Genomic DNA, 16,826 nt, shown 5'->3' on the forward strand with positions numbered 1-16,826 from the left:
AAAAACTTCTCACCAAGTTACCCATACAACTACCCCATGACACAGAAATTTCACCCCTGGGTGTTGCCCAAGTGAACTGAAAACTTAGGTTCACTCAGACATTTTAACTTAACTGTTCAGCTTTATTAATAAAACCCTCAAACTGAAAACAGGGATCCCTGGGTGGCTCAGCAGCTTCACGCCTGCCTTTGGCCAGGGCGCGCGATCCTGGAGTCCCGGGATCGAGTCCCACGTTTGGCTCCTGGCATGGAGCCTGCTTCTCCCTCTGCCTGTGTCTGCCTCTCTCTCTCTCTGTCTATGCCTATCATAAATAAATAAATAAAATATTTAAAAATACCAAAACCCCTCAACAAAGTAGGGATAGATGGAACATAACTCAACATATAAATCCATATTACAAAAAACCCACAGCTAGTGTCCTCCTCAATTAGTAAAAATGATCATTTTCCCTCTGCATTTAGGAAGAAGACTAGAATGTCCACTCTCACCATTAGAATTTAACATAGGTTAAATTGCCGAAGTCTTAGCTTCAGCAGTCAGAAAACAAGAAGAAATAAAGAAATAAAATGCCCCCAAATCAGCAAGTTCACTGTTCTCAGATGACATGATACTGTAAATACCCAAAAAGACTTCACCAAAAAACTGCTAAAATATATAAATTCAGCAAAGTTGCAGGTACAAAATACAAAATCAAGCAATAACAAAGTGGAAAACAAATTAAAAAAAAAGAAATAAGGAAATCTATGCCATTTGCAATTTCATCAAGAGGAAAAAAAATACCTAGAATGAAGACCTAACTACGTAAGTAAACAATCTGTACTCTGATAACTATAACCATTTATGAAAGAAACTGTGGAGGCATAAAGAAATGGAAAAGTATGCTGTCTATGCTGATATACTGGAAGAACAAACATTGCTAAAATGTCTATACTACCGAGAGCAATCTACACATTCAATGCATACCAAAATTCTACAAGCATTTTTCACAGATGTAGATTTTAAAAAACACCAAATATTTATGAAGCTACAAAAGACCGCAATGGCCAAAGCAATTGTGAAAAAGAAAAATAAAACTGGAGGCATCATGATTCTGGATACCAATTTGTATTACACCAAGCTGTCATCATCAAGAAAGTATGATACTTGCAGAAACCCAGACACACAGATCCATGGAACATAACAGAAGACCCAGAAATGGACCTATAGCTCTGTGGACAACTAAATTTCAACAAGGCAAAAAGAATATCTAATGGAGAAAACACAGTCTCTTCAACAAATAGTGTTGAGAAAACTCAGAAGAATAGCATAACAAAATCACCATGGATGAAAGACCTAAAGGTGAGACAGGAAACCACCTAAATTCCAGAGAAGAATACAAGTTGTAGCAATTTGACACTAGCTGTGGCAACTTCTCAGATATATGCTGAAATGTCCACAATAGCCAAACTGTGGAAGGAGCCTCAGTGTCCATCGAAAGATGAATGGATAAAGAAGATGTGGTCTATGTATACAATGGAATATTACTCAGCCATTAGAAACAACAAATACCCACCATTTGCTTCAACGTGGATGGAACTGGAGGGTATTATGCTGAGTGAAATGAGTCAGTCGGAGAAGGACAAACATTATATGTTCTCATTCTTTTGGGGAATATAATAGTGAAAGGGAATAGAGGGGAAGAAAGAAGAAATGGGTAGGAAATATCAGAAAGGGAGACAGAACATGGAAGACTCCTAACTCTGGGAAATGAACTAGGGTGGTGGAAGGGGGGGGAGGGTGGGGGGTGGAGGTGACAGGGTGGCGGGCACTGAGGGGGGGCACTTGACGGGATGGGCACTGGGTGTTATTCTGTATGTTGGCAAATTGAACACCAATAAAAAATAAATTTATTATTTAAAAAAAAGATGTGCTGAGGAAAGGGAAATAAAAGCAAAAATGAACTACTGGGTCTTCAGAGTAAAACACTTCTGCACGGTGAAGGAATGAATCAACAAAGCAATTAATGGAATGAGAGGAGATATTTGCAAATGATATATCTGACAAAGGGCTAGTATCCAAAATCTGAAGGAATTTATCAAACTCAACACCCAAAAAAACCCAAATAGTCCAGTTAAGAAATCAGCAGAAGATATGAATAGACACTTTTCCAAATAAGACATCCAGATGTCCAACAAGCACATGAAAAGATGGTCAACATCACTCATTCTCAAATAAATACAAGTCAAAATTGTGATGAGCTATCACCCCTCAGCAGTCAGAATGGCTCAAATAAACAACACAAGACACAACAGATGTTGATTAGCATGCATGAGAAAGGGAAAACACTGGTGCACTCTTGGTAGGAATGCAAACTGGTGCAACTCTCAGAGGAATTTCCACACTCTCTACCAGAAAGATTGCACCAGTTTGCATTCCTACCAACAGTGCACCAGAGTGTGGAAATTCCTCTGAAAGCTAAAAATAGAAATACCCAAAGACAGCAATTGCACTCTTAGGTATTTACCCAAAAAATAAATAAAATATATTTGAAGAGTTACAGGCACCCTGATGTTTATAGCAGTGTTATCAACATATCCAAGCTATGGAGAGAATCTAAATGTCCATCAGGTGAGGAATGGATAAACAAGATATGTCAGATACACAATGCAATATTACTTCACCATTTTAAAAAAATGAAATCTTGTCATCTGTGAGAGGATGTGGATGGAGCTCAAGTATATTATGCTAAGCAATATAAGTCAGTCACAAAGACAAATAAATACCATATTATCTCACTCATATGTGGTATTTAAGTCTCCCTCTGCCTACATCCCTGCTTCTCTCTCTCTGTGTCTCTCATGAATAAATAAATAAATATTTAAAAAATGAAAGAAAACAAGTGAATATATGGGAATGAGAGGGGGAGAGAAAAAAGATATCATTAACTATAGAAAACAAACAGTTTTGATGGAGGTTAGTAGGGAGATGGGCTAAATGGGACATGATTATTAAAGAGGACACTTGTGGGCACGTGGGTGGCTAAGTCAATTATGTGTCTGACATCAGCTCAAGTCATGATCTCAGGGTCCTGGGAGTGAGCCCTCATTGAGCACCCCCTAATCAGTGGGCAGTCTACTTGTCCCTCTGCCTCTCCCCTGCGTGGTGTGGGTATAGTCTCTGTTTCTCTTTCTCAATTAAATAAAATCTTTAAAAACACTAAAGAAGAAGAAGAGGGTGCTTGTGAATATTGTGTGTTGTATGTACGGGATGAATCAGCTCTATTCCCGAAACCAATACTGCACTGTACTGTGATAATACCACTTTTTTTAAAGTTTAAATTTAACATACAGTTAAATGTCAATATTTAACATACAGTTAAATGTGGTCAATATTATCAATCTACAGAGTGCAAATCAAAATGATCATGAGATATCACTTCTTCCTAGTAGAAAGTCTGTAATAATAATAATAATAAATGCAGAAAATAAGTCTTGCAAAATATATAGAGAAACTAAAACCCTTGTGCACTGGTGGTAATCTTTTGTAAAGCTTGCAAGTCCTATGGAAAATAGTATAGTGGTTCCTCAAAATAAATGAGAATAGATCCAATGTAGGATCCAGTTGTGTCGGATCCTATGGACAAAGAATTGAAAGGAGAGTCTCAAAAAGATAGTTTTCAGATAGTTATCTCTAAAGATAGTTGTATACACTGTACACTCACATTCACAGCAACAGTATTCAAAGGATCATGAAAGTAGATGGATAAACAGAATGTGACATATTAATAAAATGGAACATTTTTTTTAATTTTTATTTATTTATGATAGTCACACACACAGAGAGAGAGAGGCAGAGACACAGGCAGAGGGAGAAGCAAGCTCCATGCACCGGGAGCCCGACGTGGGATTCCATCCCGGGTCTCCAGAATCGCGCCCTGGGCCAAAGGCAGGCGCTAACCCGCTGCGCCACCCAGGGATCCCTGGAACATTTATTTGATGTAAATAGGAATAAATCTTGTTACATGCTATCACATATTCCATGTATGAAATTTTAGGACATTATGCTAAGCGAATTAGGCCAGTCACAAAAAGACACAGTCTGTGTGGTCCCCTACTTATACAAGTTACCAAAATTAGTCACATTCATAGAAAATAAAAAAGTAAGTAAAGCTATTGTTTACCAAGGCTGGGGTTAAGAAGAAAAGAGGAGTATTGTTAAAGAAGACAGGGTTTTTTTTGTTATTTAAAATGAAGAAGTTCTGGACACAATGCACCATAGTGTAGATGTATTAACACTACATTCTATTTACACTTCAAAACGGTAATGATGGCAAATTTTACATGTTTTTACCACAATAAAAAAAATGTGCTGTTAGAGTTACTGCTGATCCAAAAGCAAAAGACTTATGAAAGGTCTCAGAAAATTTAAAAGAGACATTAAGATTAAGAGGAAAAAAATACTGTTTCTTTCTCTTGGATTTGATTGATCTTTATCTTGAAGAGTTTGTGTTTGAATTCCTCATTACAAAAAAATCTGTCACCATCTTCCACGTCCTTGCCCTTGGGGTTTTTGATGAGAACTCTAGCTCTGCCACAAGCTAATGACTGAAGAGTTCTTCTTAGTTCTCTATCCTCTGAATGAGAAAAAAAATGTTTAGAATTTTTTATATCACACACTTAATGAATATAATCAAAAGTTACTTAGTCCATATGGACATTGCTGTTACAAACATTGGGGTGCAGCTGTCCTGCCGTTTCACTGCATCTTTGGGGTAAATCCCCAGCAGTGTAATTGCTGGGTCATAGGGTAGTTCTATTTTTAACTCTTTGAGGAACCTCCACACAGTTTTCCAGAGTGTCTAAACCAGTTGACACTCACACCAACAGTGCAAGAGGGTTCCCCTTTCTCCACATCCTCTCCAACATTTCTTTCCTGTCTTGTTAATTTTCACCATTCTCACTGGTGTGGTGGTAGCCAAACTGTGGAAGGAGCCTCAGTGTCCGTCGAAAGATGAATGGATAAAGAAAATGTGGTATATGTATATGTATACAATGGAATATTACCTAGCCATTAGAAATAGATACCCACCATTTGCTTCAACATGGTTAGAACCAGAGGGTATTACGCTAAGTGAATAAGTCAATCGGAGAAGAACAAACATCATATGGTCTCATTCATCTGGGGAATATAAATAATAGTGAAAGGGAATTAAAGGGAAAGGAGAGTGGAAAATATCAGTGACAGTGACAGAACATGAGCAACACCTCTCTGGGAAATGAACAAGGGTGGTGGAAAGGGAGGTGGGCGGGGGGTTAGGGTGACTGGGTGATGGGCACTGAGGGGGGCACTTGACAGGATGAGCACTGGGTGTTATATGTTGGGAAATCGAACTCCAATAAAAAATATATACAAAAATTTTTTTTTAAATAAGGTTTTAAAATTAAAAAAAAAAAAAAACTTACCTAATCCAGTAGCCATCTTAATTTCTTCTAAGCTGAAATGATCTCCTTCATTAAACATCAACAGCACCAATGTTTGGAAAAGAGTCACCTGAAGTTCTTTTTTGCCCTATTAGAAGCAATATTGTATTAATTTATAGAACAATAACATGTTATTGATGACTCAGGTAGGACTTTAGTTACATAAGATGGTCTACATTTGTTGTATTAAAGTATTAAATTGAAAAATAAGTCCTGTGGAAGCAAAGTAGAGCTAAAAGTAGGTGAATATTAACTAGAAAATAATAGAATTTACTGTTTCCACAAATAAATAAAACACACTTTCCATCTCAAACCTCAGAACACACTAGATATATTTTAAAAAATAACAGGAAAATATGCGTTAATTATCTATTCGTCACTTATTCACATTAATATAACTCTGGCTAAATAATTTCCCAATTGCTTCTTTCAGTTACCATTCACTGATAGTAATTATGAAAATTACGTTGTACTCCTTCTAAACATTTAACTGAAATCAATTAAATACTTAATGTTAAACCTTTGAGCATGGGGGGAAGAAAAACCCCTTTGACACTGGTCTTGACAACTTTTTGGATATGATACCAACAGTAGCAGCAGCAACAACAACAAAAACAAAACAACAGCAAGTAAGCAAATGGGACTGTCGTAACAGCAATTTTCTGCAAAGGAAAGGAAATAAATTTATTCATTGTTCAATTTAACAAAATGAACGGCATCCTACAGAATGGAAGGACTTATTTGCAAACCATTTATCTGACAAAGGGTAATATCCAAATACATAAAATATTTATACTACTCAATTTAAGAAAAGCCAAAATAAAAGCTCATTAAAAACAGGCAAAGGGTGTCAATAATCAGTTTTTCCAAAAAAGATACGCAAATGGCTGAAAACTACATGAAAACATGTTCAAAAACAATAATCACTAGGGAAACTGTAAACAAACCAAAATGGAAGTTCATCATAAAAATAACAATAGAATCATCATTATATATATATATATATATATTTTTTTTTAAGATTTTATTTATTTATTCATGAGAGACAGAGAAAGAGGTAGAAACACAGGTAGAGAGAGATGCAGGCTCCATGCAGGGAACCCAATGTGGGACCCGATCCCAGGATTCCAGGATCACACCCTTAGCTGAAGGCTGAAGCTCAACCACTGAGCCATCTCGGAGTCCCTAGAACAATATATTATATAATCCAACAATTCCACTTCTGGGTTTCTATTTGAAAGAAAGGAAATCACTATGTAAAAGAAATCTGTGCACCCTCATGTTCTTTGCAGCACTATTTACAACAGCCATGACATGGAAACAACTTAAGTATATATGAATAGAAAAATGTGTAAGAAAATGAGACAGATTAGATTAAATAGATACACAGATTAGATAGGTTTATGTAGGTATACAGTTTTTATATACATTAATTATACATAGATACAATGTGTATTTATCAATAAGAAAATAAAATTCTACCCTTTCTGACGATGATGGACGGAAGGCATGAGGCTAAGTGAAGTAAGTAACAGAAAATCAAATGCCATACGATCTCATGTTTTACATTATACTATGCTAATATATATTCCCATCAGTCTGAGAGCATAAGTGCCCAACTAATATCTCAAAACTAATTCCCATCTGCTCATGAGTGCTAACATCTGGCCTATTTAATATCCCTAACTGAGCTGCCTTAGTGAAGGTGTTTTTCTGCCAAAACAAACCTGTAAAGGCTTTAGAAAGAACTGCGTACTCAAATATACAGATAACTCAAGGAATCAAAGATTCACGTGAACAGTACACGGTCAAAGTATACTAACAAAGCACCAAAACTGATGTCAAAAAATGAATATGAATTCTGACAAATAATTCAGAACAATCCTCTTAACAAAATTTAGTGAACTACAAATAATGAAAGACAACTAAGGGGAATTTAAGAAAACAATGCATGAAAATAATTTCAACAAAGATACAGAAATGACTAAAGATAAAAATTCTACAGTGGAAGAACAGAGTGAGTGAATTCAGTTTAGAGCTTATTCAATAGCTATCTCATTATGCAGAATAAAATTCAGTGAACTTCTGGGGTTATGAGAATCCTAGAAAAAGAGGAGAAAGACAATGTGACAGAAGATATATTTAAAGTAATAAGGACTGAAAACTTCCTAAACTAGACAAAAGAAATGTATGTCCAGACTCATGAGCCCCAAGAGACTCCAAATAGGTTAAACTTTTAAGGAGTAAACTCATTACAATGAAATTATCAAATGTGTAAACCAAAAGAGTTTTGAAAGCAACAAAAGAAAATTCGCTCATCATATACAAAAGTGAGACTACAAGAATATGAGCAGAATTCTCACCAAAACTTTGCAAGCCAGGAGAGAGCAACCTATACAGTAATAAAAAAAAAAGAAAAGAAAAAATAAGATCCAATGATATGGTGCATATCAAAAACTGCATTTTAGCTTTCACAGAATGTACAGGAAGAGGTGAAAAGATTTTGCCTAGTTTATATTAATAGCCAATTAATTAATAATTAACAGAAATTAGACAAAATATAGATAAGGCCAAGAATGGACAAAGAAAGGTGATTATATAATGAAAGGGCAATCCAAAAAGAACACAGAAATTTTAAATACATATGCTGTCAACATATGTATTTGACAGAAACTTTAAATACATAAATATATATGCTGTCAACATTGGGGCACTTAATATATAAAGCAATAGTAATAGAACTAAAAGGAGAAATAAATTAAAAAGTGACAAGTTAACAGTTAAGGACTTTCCATACACTATTCTCACGAACAGACCGTTCATCCAGATGCAAAATCAATTAGTAGGGAATGCTGAAAAATACTGTAGACTCAAGGACAAATAGAGCCTTTTTTGGGGACAGATAATATATGCCATTTAAATAATTTTAAAAAGCAGGAAGATAGAAATTCTATCAGGTCTATTTTCTGACCACAATAGTAAGAAATCAGAAATCAGTAACAAAAGGAAAACTTGCAAATATATGGAAGCTACACGACACAATAATGGTTCAAAGATCTTATAAATATACTTACTTGAGACAAATGATAAGGGAAATGAAACTGATGAGTTGTAGCAAAAGCAGTGGTTAAAGGGATTATTTTTACAGCAATAAATATCTACATTTATTGTATTACCTCAAATTCACCTAATTTATATCAAGTAGGAACTAGAAAAGCAAAAACAAACTAAGTCCAAATTAGTAGGAGGAGAGACCTGGTATCAGAGCAGAAATACATGAAAGAGAACAGAAAAAAAAAAAAAACATTAACAACACTAAAAGTTGGCTCTTTGAAAAGAAGAAATTTGCAAAACTTTACACAGACTCATCAAGAGAAATGACAAAAAATTATAAAGACAAGACACTACCACAGAAACCACAGAAATTCAAAGATTCGGAAGACTACTATATACAATAATACACCAAAACATTAGATGACCTAGAAAAAATAACTGAATTTCTAAAAATACATAACTTACCATCACAGAAACATAAAAAAATAAAAAACTTGAACACAGCAATTCGTAGTAAAGAGATCGAACAGGTAAATCAAAATCCTTCTACAAAGAAAAATACAGACCCTAACTTCATAAGGGGTAAACTACTTAAAAAATAATACCAACTCTTCTCAAACTCTTATAAATAACTAAGATGAGGGCAGCCCTGGTGGCGCAGCGGTTTAGCACTGCCTGCAGCCCAGGGCGTGATCCTGGAGACCCTGGATCAAGTCCCACGTCGGGCTCTCTGCATGAAGCCTGCTTCTCCCTCTGCCTGTGTCTCTGCCTCTCATTCTCTCTCTGTGTCTCTCTGAATAAATTAATAAAATCTTAAAAAAATAAAAATAAAAATAAATAAATAAGATGAGGAAACAGTACCAGGTTCATTTCAGTAGGCGAACATTATTACACTCATAATAAGGCAGATAAAGACACTATAAGAAAACAGCAAGATACCTTGAATACATGTGCAAAAATTCTCAAATACTGGGTAAGTGAATTTAACAGAACCTTAAAAAGATCTTCTACCATGACCCAATGGGATTCATCCCCATGATACAAAGGTGAGTCAACATATGCAAAGCTATGTGATATATTACACTAACAGAATGAAAGATACAAATCACATGATCATCTCAATAGTTGCAGAAAAAGCACTTGAAAATAATTCACGTGAATTCATGACAAAAACTCTCAAACAAGTGGTTACAAAATAACATACCTCAACATAATGAAGGCCACAAATGAGAAGCATACAGCCAACATTTAGCTGAACAGCAGAGGTTAGAATTTAATCTTAACTAAATGGTTTCAGCTGCAGGCTTACATATTTTTATTTTCTCCATTTTTCCCACCAATTTTATTTTTTTTCCTGTTTCAAACTCAGCTCCATTCCTCCAACTTCAAGCCATCTACTTATCAATTACCTCAGTCTTCCCTGTTCTTCCCCATTCTCCACTTAAAGCCTGTCCTCTAAATGTCTTCCTATGAAGTTTAGACTTTGGTCCATTAACAGGAGTAGATCCAGCTTTTGTGGCATCGGAATCTTACACAATTTGGAGACCACTCTCAATAAAAATGATTTAATTCGAAATGAAAAGTTATACAGCTAAATAACTATGTACTGAAAATGAATAAACATATTTATGGCTGGAAAGTAACATATATGGTGATTACATTATCAAGATTATAACTGATTATGACTTCATAATTTGCATTCACAGCTAAATATTACATTTCTGTTTTTGTATGGTTTTTTTTCTGTGCTTTTATTGGTTTTCCCCAGGTACATATGCATCATCTAGTTTTCAACAGGTGTTATTTCCTTTCAATGTATTAAAAAAAGGCAGAATATAGTCATAACTTTTTAATACCTATAGTTATTCATATTATCCTGAATGCAGGTAAATAGCTTCCAGGGAGTGAGATACTAATTATTAATTCCAGCAAATACTGCACTAGTTCCCTTTTATCCCAACCTTTGTTCATTCGGGGATGAAATTTTGAAAAAGTACGTGTCTGTGCATGAATACACCTGAAAATAATTAAATTATCTGTAATATAGTTCTCAAATTTGGTTATGATGTGAATTTACAAAGTAATTAAGCAGAGCTGGTTTTTTTTTTTTTAACATCATTACGATATGATGAAAAATGCTCCACAATAATGGAAGGTATTTCCCTAATAAAGAATCCATTGTGTATAATTTGCTGAATAACAAAACCAAAAAAAAAAAAAAAAAACACAACAAAGAAAGGTCTTAAAATTTTTACTGGGAAACAAGTAACACTTCTGAAAATATGTACTTGCAGAATTTTTAATTTAAAATAGATGTCACGAAATCCCTGGGTGGCTCAGTGGTTGAGCGCCTGCCTTCGGCCCAGGGCATGATCTTGGAGTTCTGGGATTGAGTCCCACATCAGGCTCCCTGCATGGAGCCTGCTTCTCCCTCTGCCTGTGTCTCTGCCTCGCTCTCTGTGTCTCTCATGAATAAATAAATAAAATCTTTAAAGAAAATACGTGTCACATTCAGGTGGGATGCAGGATTTTTACAGCCTGAAATTATTCAGTGTGCTAATATGTGTCATAATACACTTTCCAAACCCGTAAGCTGCAACATATCAACCTTGAACACTAATACAATATAAAGACTTTGGAAGATGATTATGTGCCAATGGAACATTGTCAAGCATAATAAATGTATCAGTTTGGTGGGAGGTGCTGATCAAGGGAGACTTTGTGACTTCTGTTCAATTTTTCATTAAATCTTACACTGCTGGATTGAAGAGAATGCATGTATAGTTTAATTTCAAATCATTTTAATGAAAAAAGGAGTTATGAAAATATTATAATTTCTCAAATAATGAGAGTCCAACCAGCAAGAAGACTGGTCCTATCTAACTCAATCTGGTATTATCAGCATATAGAATAATTCAGGAAAATATCACAGTCTTTCTTGATTCCCTTTTCCAATTGTATTACAAATGTTAGTGTCACTAATAATTAGCGGTGTTTTCTTTCCTAAGTGAAGGACTTTGAACTGTTAAGAAGATTCACCATAGAAAGCAATTAAAATTTGACTTTTCATTTATTAATTAATATAGATGCTCATGATGAATCCAGAAGAGTAAAATGAAGTGAAAATTGCACATTAGAAATCTCTAATATTAGTGAAATTAGTAAAAATCAGTAAAACGAATTGTATTGTATGTTTGCAGCATGATAGAAGACAAAATGGTTGGAGGCAAATTCTTTATCTTTTCAGGCTTCCTGAAGTGAAAGAAGTATGATTAAGTTTGTCATTTTTAATCACATTTCTGTACTATTTTACTTGTTATCAGGTATACATTGAGTTTCCCATATGTATGTAAGAGCAAGCATAATAATGCATTCATACATATCATATAAAAATTAGTTGTAATTATTCATCCTCTTGTGTAAGTTCTTTCAATAATATTAAATATTCAGATGTAACCTGAGAATTTACATCATCTAGGTCCAACTTTACCTTGGGAAATCAAGTGTATCTTATATTACCCTGAGACCCTTAAGGGTCTAACTATTATCACTCCTGAAATGTAAACATGGTTTACATTTTCCTAGGTTCAAATCAAATGTGAGTTATTGCTTTTCAGCATGGCCTTTCCCAAACTGGCAGAGACAGAATTAAAGACAAAATCTCTCATCATCTCTTAATACTTTGATCACTGAGCCACCATACTCAATTTATACACTTAAGGAATAGATTCAGTCTTCTTTGAAGGTAGAGAGAAACATGTTGGAGATATTTATCTATGGATTGTCAATGCCTGGGGCTTCTATGAAAAGAATAAAGTGTCACACAGTGAAGTGCTCTGGAGGATATATAAACTTCTTGTGGCTGCTATAAGACTTACCGCAAACAGTGGCGCAAAGTGAAACAAGTATATATTCTATCACAGTTCTGAAGGTCCGGAATTCACATGAGTATCACTGGGTAAGAATCAATGTGTGGCAGGGTTATACTCTCTTCAGGGAGTTTACAGTATCCTCCAGCCATTTTCACAATACCATTCCTCTCTCTGTCTCTTTCTCTCCGTTTGTGTGTGTGTGTGTGTGTGTGTGTGTGTGTGTGTGCGCGCGCGTGCACATGCATGTGTGTGTGTCTTGGGAAGGGGGTGAGGGAGAATGGTGTGTGAGTTTGTATGTAACCTTTGGTATGGCATTTAGGGCCCATTCAGATAATCCAGGAGGACTTTCTGGATTACGGATTAAGACTTTACCTCAAGGTCTTTCATCACATCTGCAAAGACCTTTTTCTTCTTTTCATATAAAGAAATGTTACAGTTCCAGAGAATAATAAGATATTATCTTGGGGACCCAATCTTCAACCTACCACCGGGGCAAGAGTTAAAAGTACTGATAAGAAAAGAGAGCCAGCTAATTGCTGTGTCATTATCTCAGAAGTTCAGGCAATGAATGGCATTAAACACACAAGGCAATTAATTGCCTATTTTGTCCCAAATCAATTCCTAAGTCCCAGGCATCAAGAACTGATCTCTGAGAGCTCAGTCAACATTTTTCTTCTTTCCTTCATTTTTTTCATTGCATCAAAAAGTTAATGTGCTACACAATCCAAGGAGCTTTGGTGCTGGTCTTATTTTTTTCCTTTAATCCTAATAGTTTCAATAAAACACTCCACCCAACTATGTCAGAATAAATTTCACACTGTGCTGATTAAGTGCAAGCTTCCATCAGGCTTGTGAGGTCACAGTGGTAAATGGCCAGGGCTCTAATAATTACTGATAGTGATTTTGAACGATCAGAGAGCAAAGAGTGTGGTTTAATATCACAGAAATCCAAGAGTGGACAAAAAGGAAATTAAAATTAATGTTTTAAAAGTAATGTTTAAATAAGTAATGTTTTAAAAACTGATTTGGCATCACTTGCCATCAGGGAAATACAAATCAAAACCACAATGAGATTTGACCTCACACCAGTGAGGATGGGGAAAATTAACAAGGCAAGAAACAGCCAATGTTGGAGAGGATGTGGAGAAAGGGGAGCCCTCCTGCACTGTTGGTGGGAGTGTGAAATGGTGCAGCCACTCTGGAAAACTGTGTGGAGGTTCCTCAAAGAGTTAAAAATTGACCTGCCCTATGACCAGCAATCTTTACCCCAAAGATACAGATGCAATGAAACGCCAGGACACCTGCACCCCGATGTTTCTAGCAGCAATGTCCACAATAGCCAAACTGTGGAAGGAGCCTCGGTGTCCATCAAAAGATGAATGGATAAAGAAGATGTGGTTTATGTATACAATAGAATATTACTCAGCCATTAGAAAGGACAAATACCCACCATTTGCTTCAACGTGGATGGAACTGGAGGGTACTATGCTGAGTGAAGTAAGTCAATCGGAGAAGGACAAACATTATATGTTCTCATTCATTTGGGGAATATAAATAATAATGAAAGGGAATATAAGGGAAGGGAGAAGAAGTGCATGGGAAATATCAGGAAGGGAGACAGAACATAGAGACTCCTAACTCTGGGAAACGAACTAGGGGTGGTGGAAAGGGAGGAGGGCGGGGGGTGGGGGTGAATGGGTGACGGGCACTGAAGGGGGCACTTGACGGGATGATCACTGGGTGTTATTCTGCATGTTGGCAAATTGAACACCAATAAAAAATAAATTTATTATAAAAAAATAACTGATTTCTACAGAAATGATACATGCATCAGCATATTCAAAGTTCAAACACTTCATCATTAAATAAATGAACTTCCTTCATAAGAAAAATATGTATTAAAATATTCTTTATGAAGATAAAACTATTATTTAAAAGTAAAATGCTATCCTTAAAAATCACTTGCTTACCTTTTTAAATTCAGCTTTAAGAACACAGTGTCCAAGAGTTGACTGCCACTGAAGTTTCCGGCCACTGTGTTTGCTTAAGTAGAAATTTTTGAAATTTTCCTGAAGTCTTTCCATCTGGAGGAAAGAAGTAAAGCATCAGTATTGAAACTTATGCTAGCTATCGTACCAGTGGCAGCCCTAGAGTATTATATTTAAAATTGTATATCACCACCTCACACAGGACTATGTAAGAGACTTTTAGGGAAAGGACTGAGTGAGAAAAATGAGAGCTCTGAAAGTAGAAAACAAACCATTGTTATTTTCTTCTAGTTTATATGTGTTCAATAGCTTACATATGCTCTTACGGAAAATGACAAACATGGTAATATAATTATGAAAAATAAATCCATGTAGAAAGAAAGTAAAGATAATAGCAACTGAGTTGCCAACATTAATAAAAGGGGACCATTAAAAAGATGATGGGTAATTGATTTAGCAGAGAAGAGAAAGCTAAAACCAAAGCTGCATGCTGAAAATTGGTGGTACATGGACACGAATTTCCATGATTACTAAATGGAATGAGTAGAACAATGATGTGCTGAATCCTTTTTCCATCATATATTTACATGATACATGAATAAATAGTTATATTAAAACACTGTAAAGAAAATATAAGCCAATACCAGTAAAAAGCACAGCCTGAAAGCAGAAGGAAGCCAGGATGATAGATTTAGAATCTCATCTGACTACATAATAACAACAAACTAGACTATTAAATTTCTTGAATACTGAACTGTTTAATCTGGTTGCCAGATTAAATCTCCATCCTAAAACCTGAAAAAATACCTTTCAAAATGGGCAACATTAAAGTGATACTTATATTAACATAAAAAATGGCACAGAAACTTAAAAGGTTACATTAAAACTTATCTGCTACGGGATATATTTATAGTCATAAACAACGAATTTCTTACCTCTGGGGGTAAATGGATCTCCTTAGGGATATAGGTCGGCCAAAAACTTGTCGTCAGAATATTCACAGTCAATTCAATGTTTCCTGGTATATTTTGGTTCTGCATATACTGTAAGAATAAAAGAATGCAATCAAATAAGAATTTAAAAACCCCTACATGGTTATAACTCTGTAATAGAAATTCATTACTAAAAACAACTTGATAAATTAATGATAAATTACTCACTAAAGATATACCCTGCATTCAAAATGAAATTAATTAAATACCTGTTTTAACTGAATCATGGTATCTTTGGAAAGCTCCATGTCTTTAAACATTCCTTGAAGTTTATTAGTGAAAGCAGTTCCACATTCTGTAAAATATTTTAAAACAATTATAGGTGACATTGAGGAATACTATAGATCGGGAACTCTGAGAGCCCAGCTCCCTGAAATATACACTGAGAAACCTTACAGAAGTATCAGAATTATACCTTACCAAAATTCTGAGAGATATTCGAAGGTTCTCATAAACCAACTGATTAACCAGTATAAAGGCAACATAAATTTAAGTATGCAGTATCTTACCTTACTATATTCTATCCAATTTCCTGTCAAAAAGAAATCTTGTGCATCACTGTTTATGGTTCCAATTGAATATCTGGTTCCCAAGAAACTGTATTTGTCTGGACTCAATTCAAGTCTCCCAGAGTAACTAACCCAGGACTCTATCAGAAAGTTCCCCAGAACATTCAAAGATAAATAAATAAGCTCTTCCAGCCTAAACAGAAGTAATGGTTTGGGGCAAAAAAAAAAAAAAAAAAAGACATGCCAAAAGACTGGGAACAGTAGTCATTTTCAGGAATAAAAAATTTGAGATAGGGGATCCCTGGGTGGCACAGCAGTTTAGCGCCTGCCTTTGGCCCAGGGCGCGATCCTGGAGACCCGGGATCGAGTCCCACATCGGGCTCCCGGTGCATGGAGCCTGCTTCTCCCTCTGCCTGTGTCTCTGCCTCTGTCTCTCTCTCTCTCTCTCTCTCTCTGTGACTATCATAAATAAATAAAAATTAAAAAAAAAATTTGAGATAGAGGCAAGATGGCAGAGGAGTAGGGGTCCTCAACTCACCTGGCCCAACCAACTTACCTAGATAACTTTCCAATCATCCTGAACACCTATGAACTCGACGTGAAATTTAAAGAGAGAATAGCCTGAATGCTACAAAGAGAAGGGTTTTCCCTTCTAGCAAGGTAGAAGGTGGAAAATAATAAAAGAAAAAATGATCAAGTTGGGGGGGGGGTGGTATGTGTGAAGAGTCAGGCTAAAGCCAGGCAACAAAAGCCTCCAAGACAGGAAAGCCCAGCCTTGGAGAAGCAGGAAGTTTAAAATTCCACCCCTGATTCTTCCCAGAAGGAAAAGTGCTTAGCACGGAAATTGGGCAGAATGGCAAGAGGACCAGTGAAGCCTCCAGTTTTCTGAGTCACAATGAGAGAAGGGGCTCCGTGATGGTTCATTCTGGGAAAGTGCACCATAAACTGTGGA

At 35.7% G+C, this 16,826-nt stretch overlaps 1 protein-coding gene across 6 annotated transcripts in view; it reads right to left on the minus strand.

Annotated features, from left to right (window-relative positions):
• Positions 1 to 4,249: 4,249 nt before the first annotated feature.
• Positions 4,250 to 16,826, minus strand: part of LOC144309573 (cullin-4B-like) — a 73,086-nt gene continuing 60,509 nt past the window's right edge. For all 6 annotated transcript variants that reach the window (XM_077890656.1, XM_077890657.1, XM_077890655.1 and 3 more), the window contains 5 exons: positions 15,575 to 15,660; positions 15,309 to 15,416; positions 14,356 to 14,469; positions 5,442 to 5,547; positions 4,250 to 4,612 (listed from right to left, as the gene is read on the minus strand). In XM_077890656.1, the coding sequence (XP_077746782.1) occupies positions 4,422 to 4,612; positions 5,442 to 5,547; positions 14,356 to 14,469; positions 15,309 to 15,416; positions 15,575 to 15,660 (605 nt within the window). In that variant the 3' untranslated portion in view covers positions 4,250 to 4,421. The remainder of the gene's footprint in view (positions 4,613 to 5,441; positions 5,548 to 14,355; positions 14,470 to 15,308; positions 15,417 to 15,574; positions 15,661 to 16,826) is intronic.

This window comes from Canis aureus, unplaced genomic scaffold (genome assembly GCF_053574225.1).
Source record: "Canis aureus isolate CA01 unplaced genomic scaffold, VMU_Caureus_v.1.0 ptg000087l_RagTag, whole genome shotgun sequence".
Classification (NCBI taxonomy): Eukaryota; Metazoa; Chordata; class Mammalia; order Carnivora; family Canidae; genus Canis; species Canis aureus.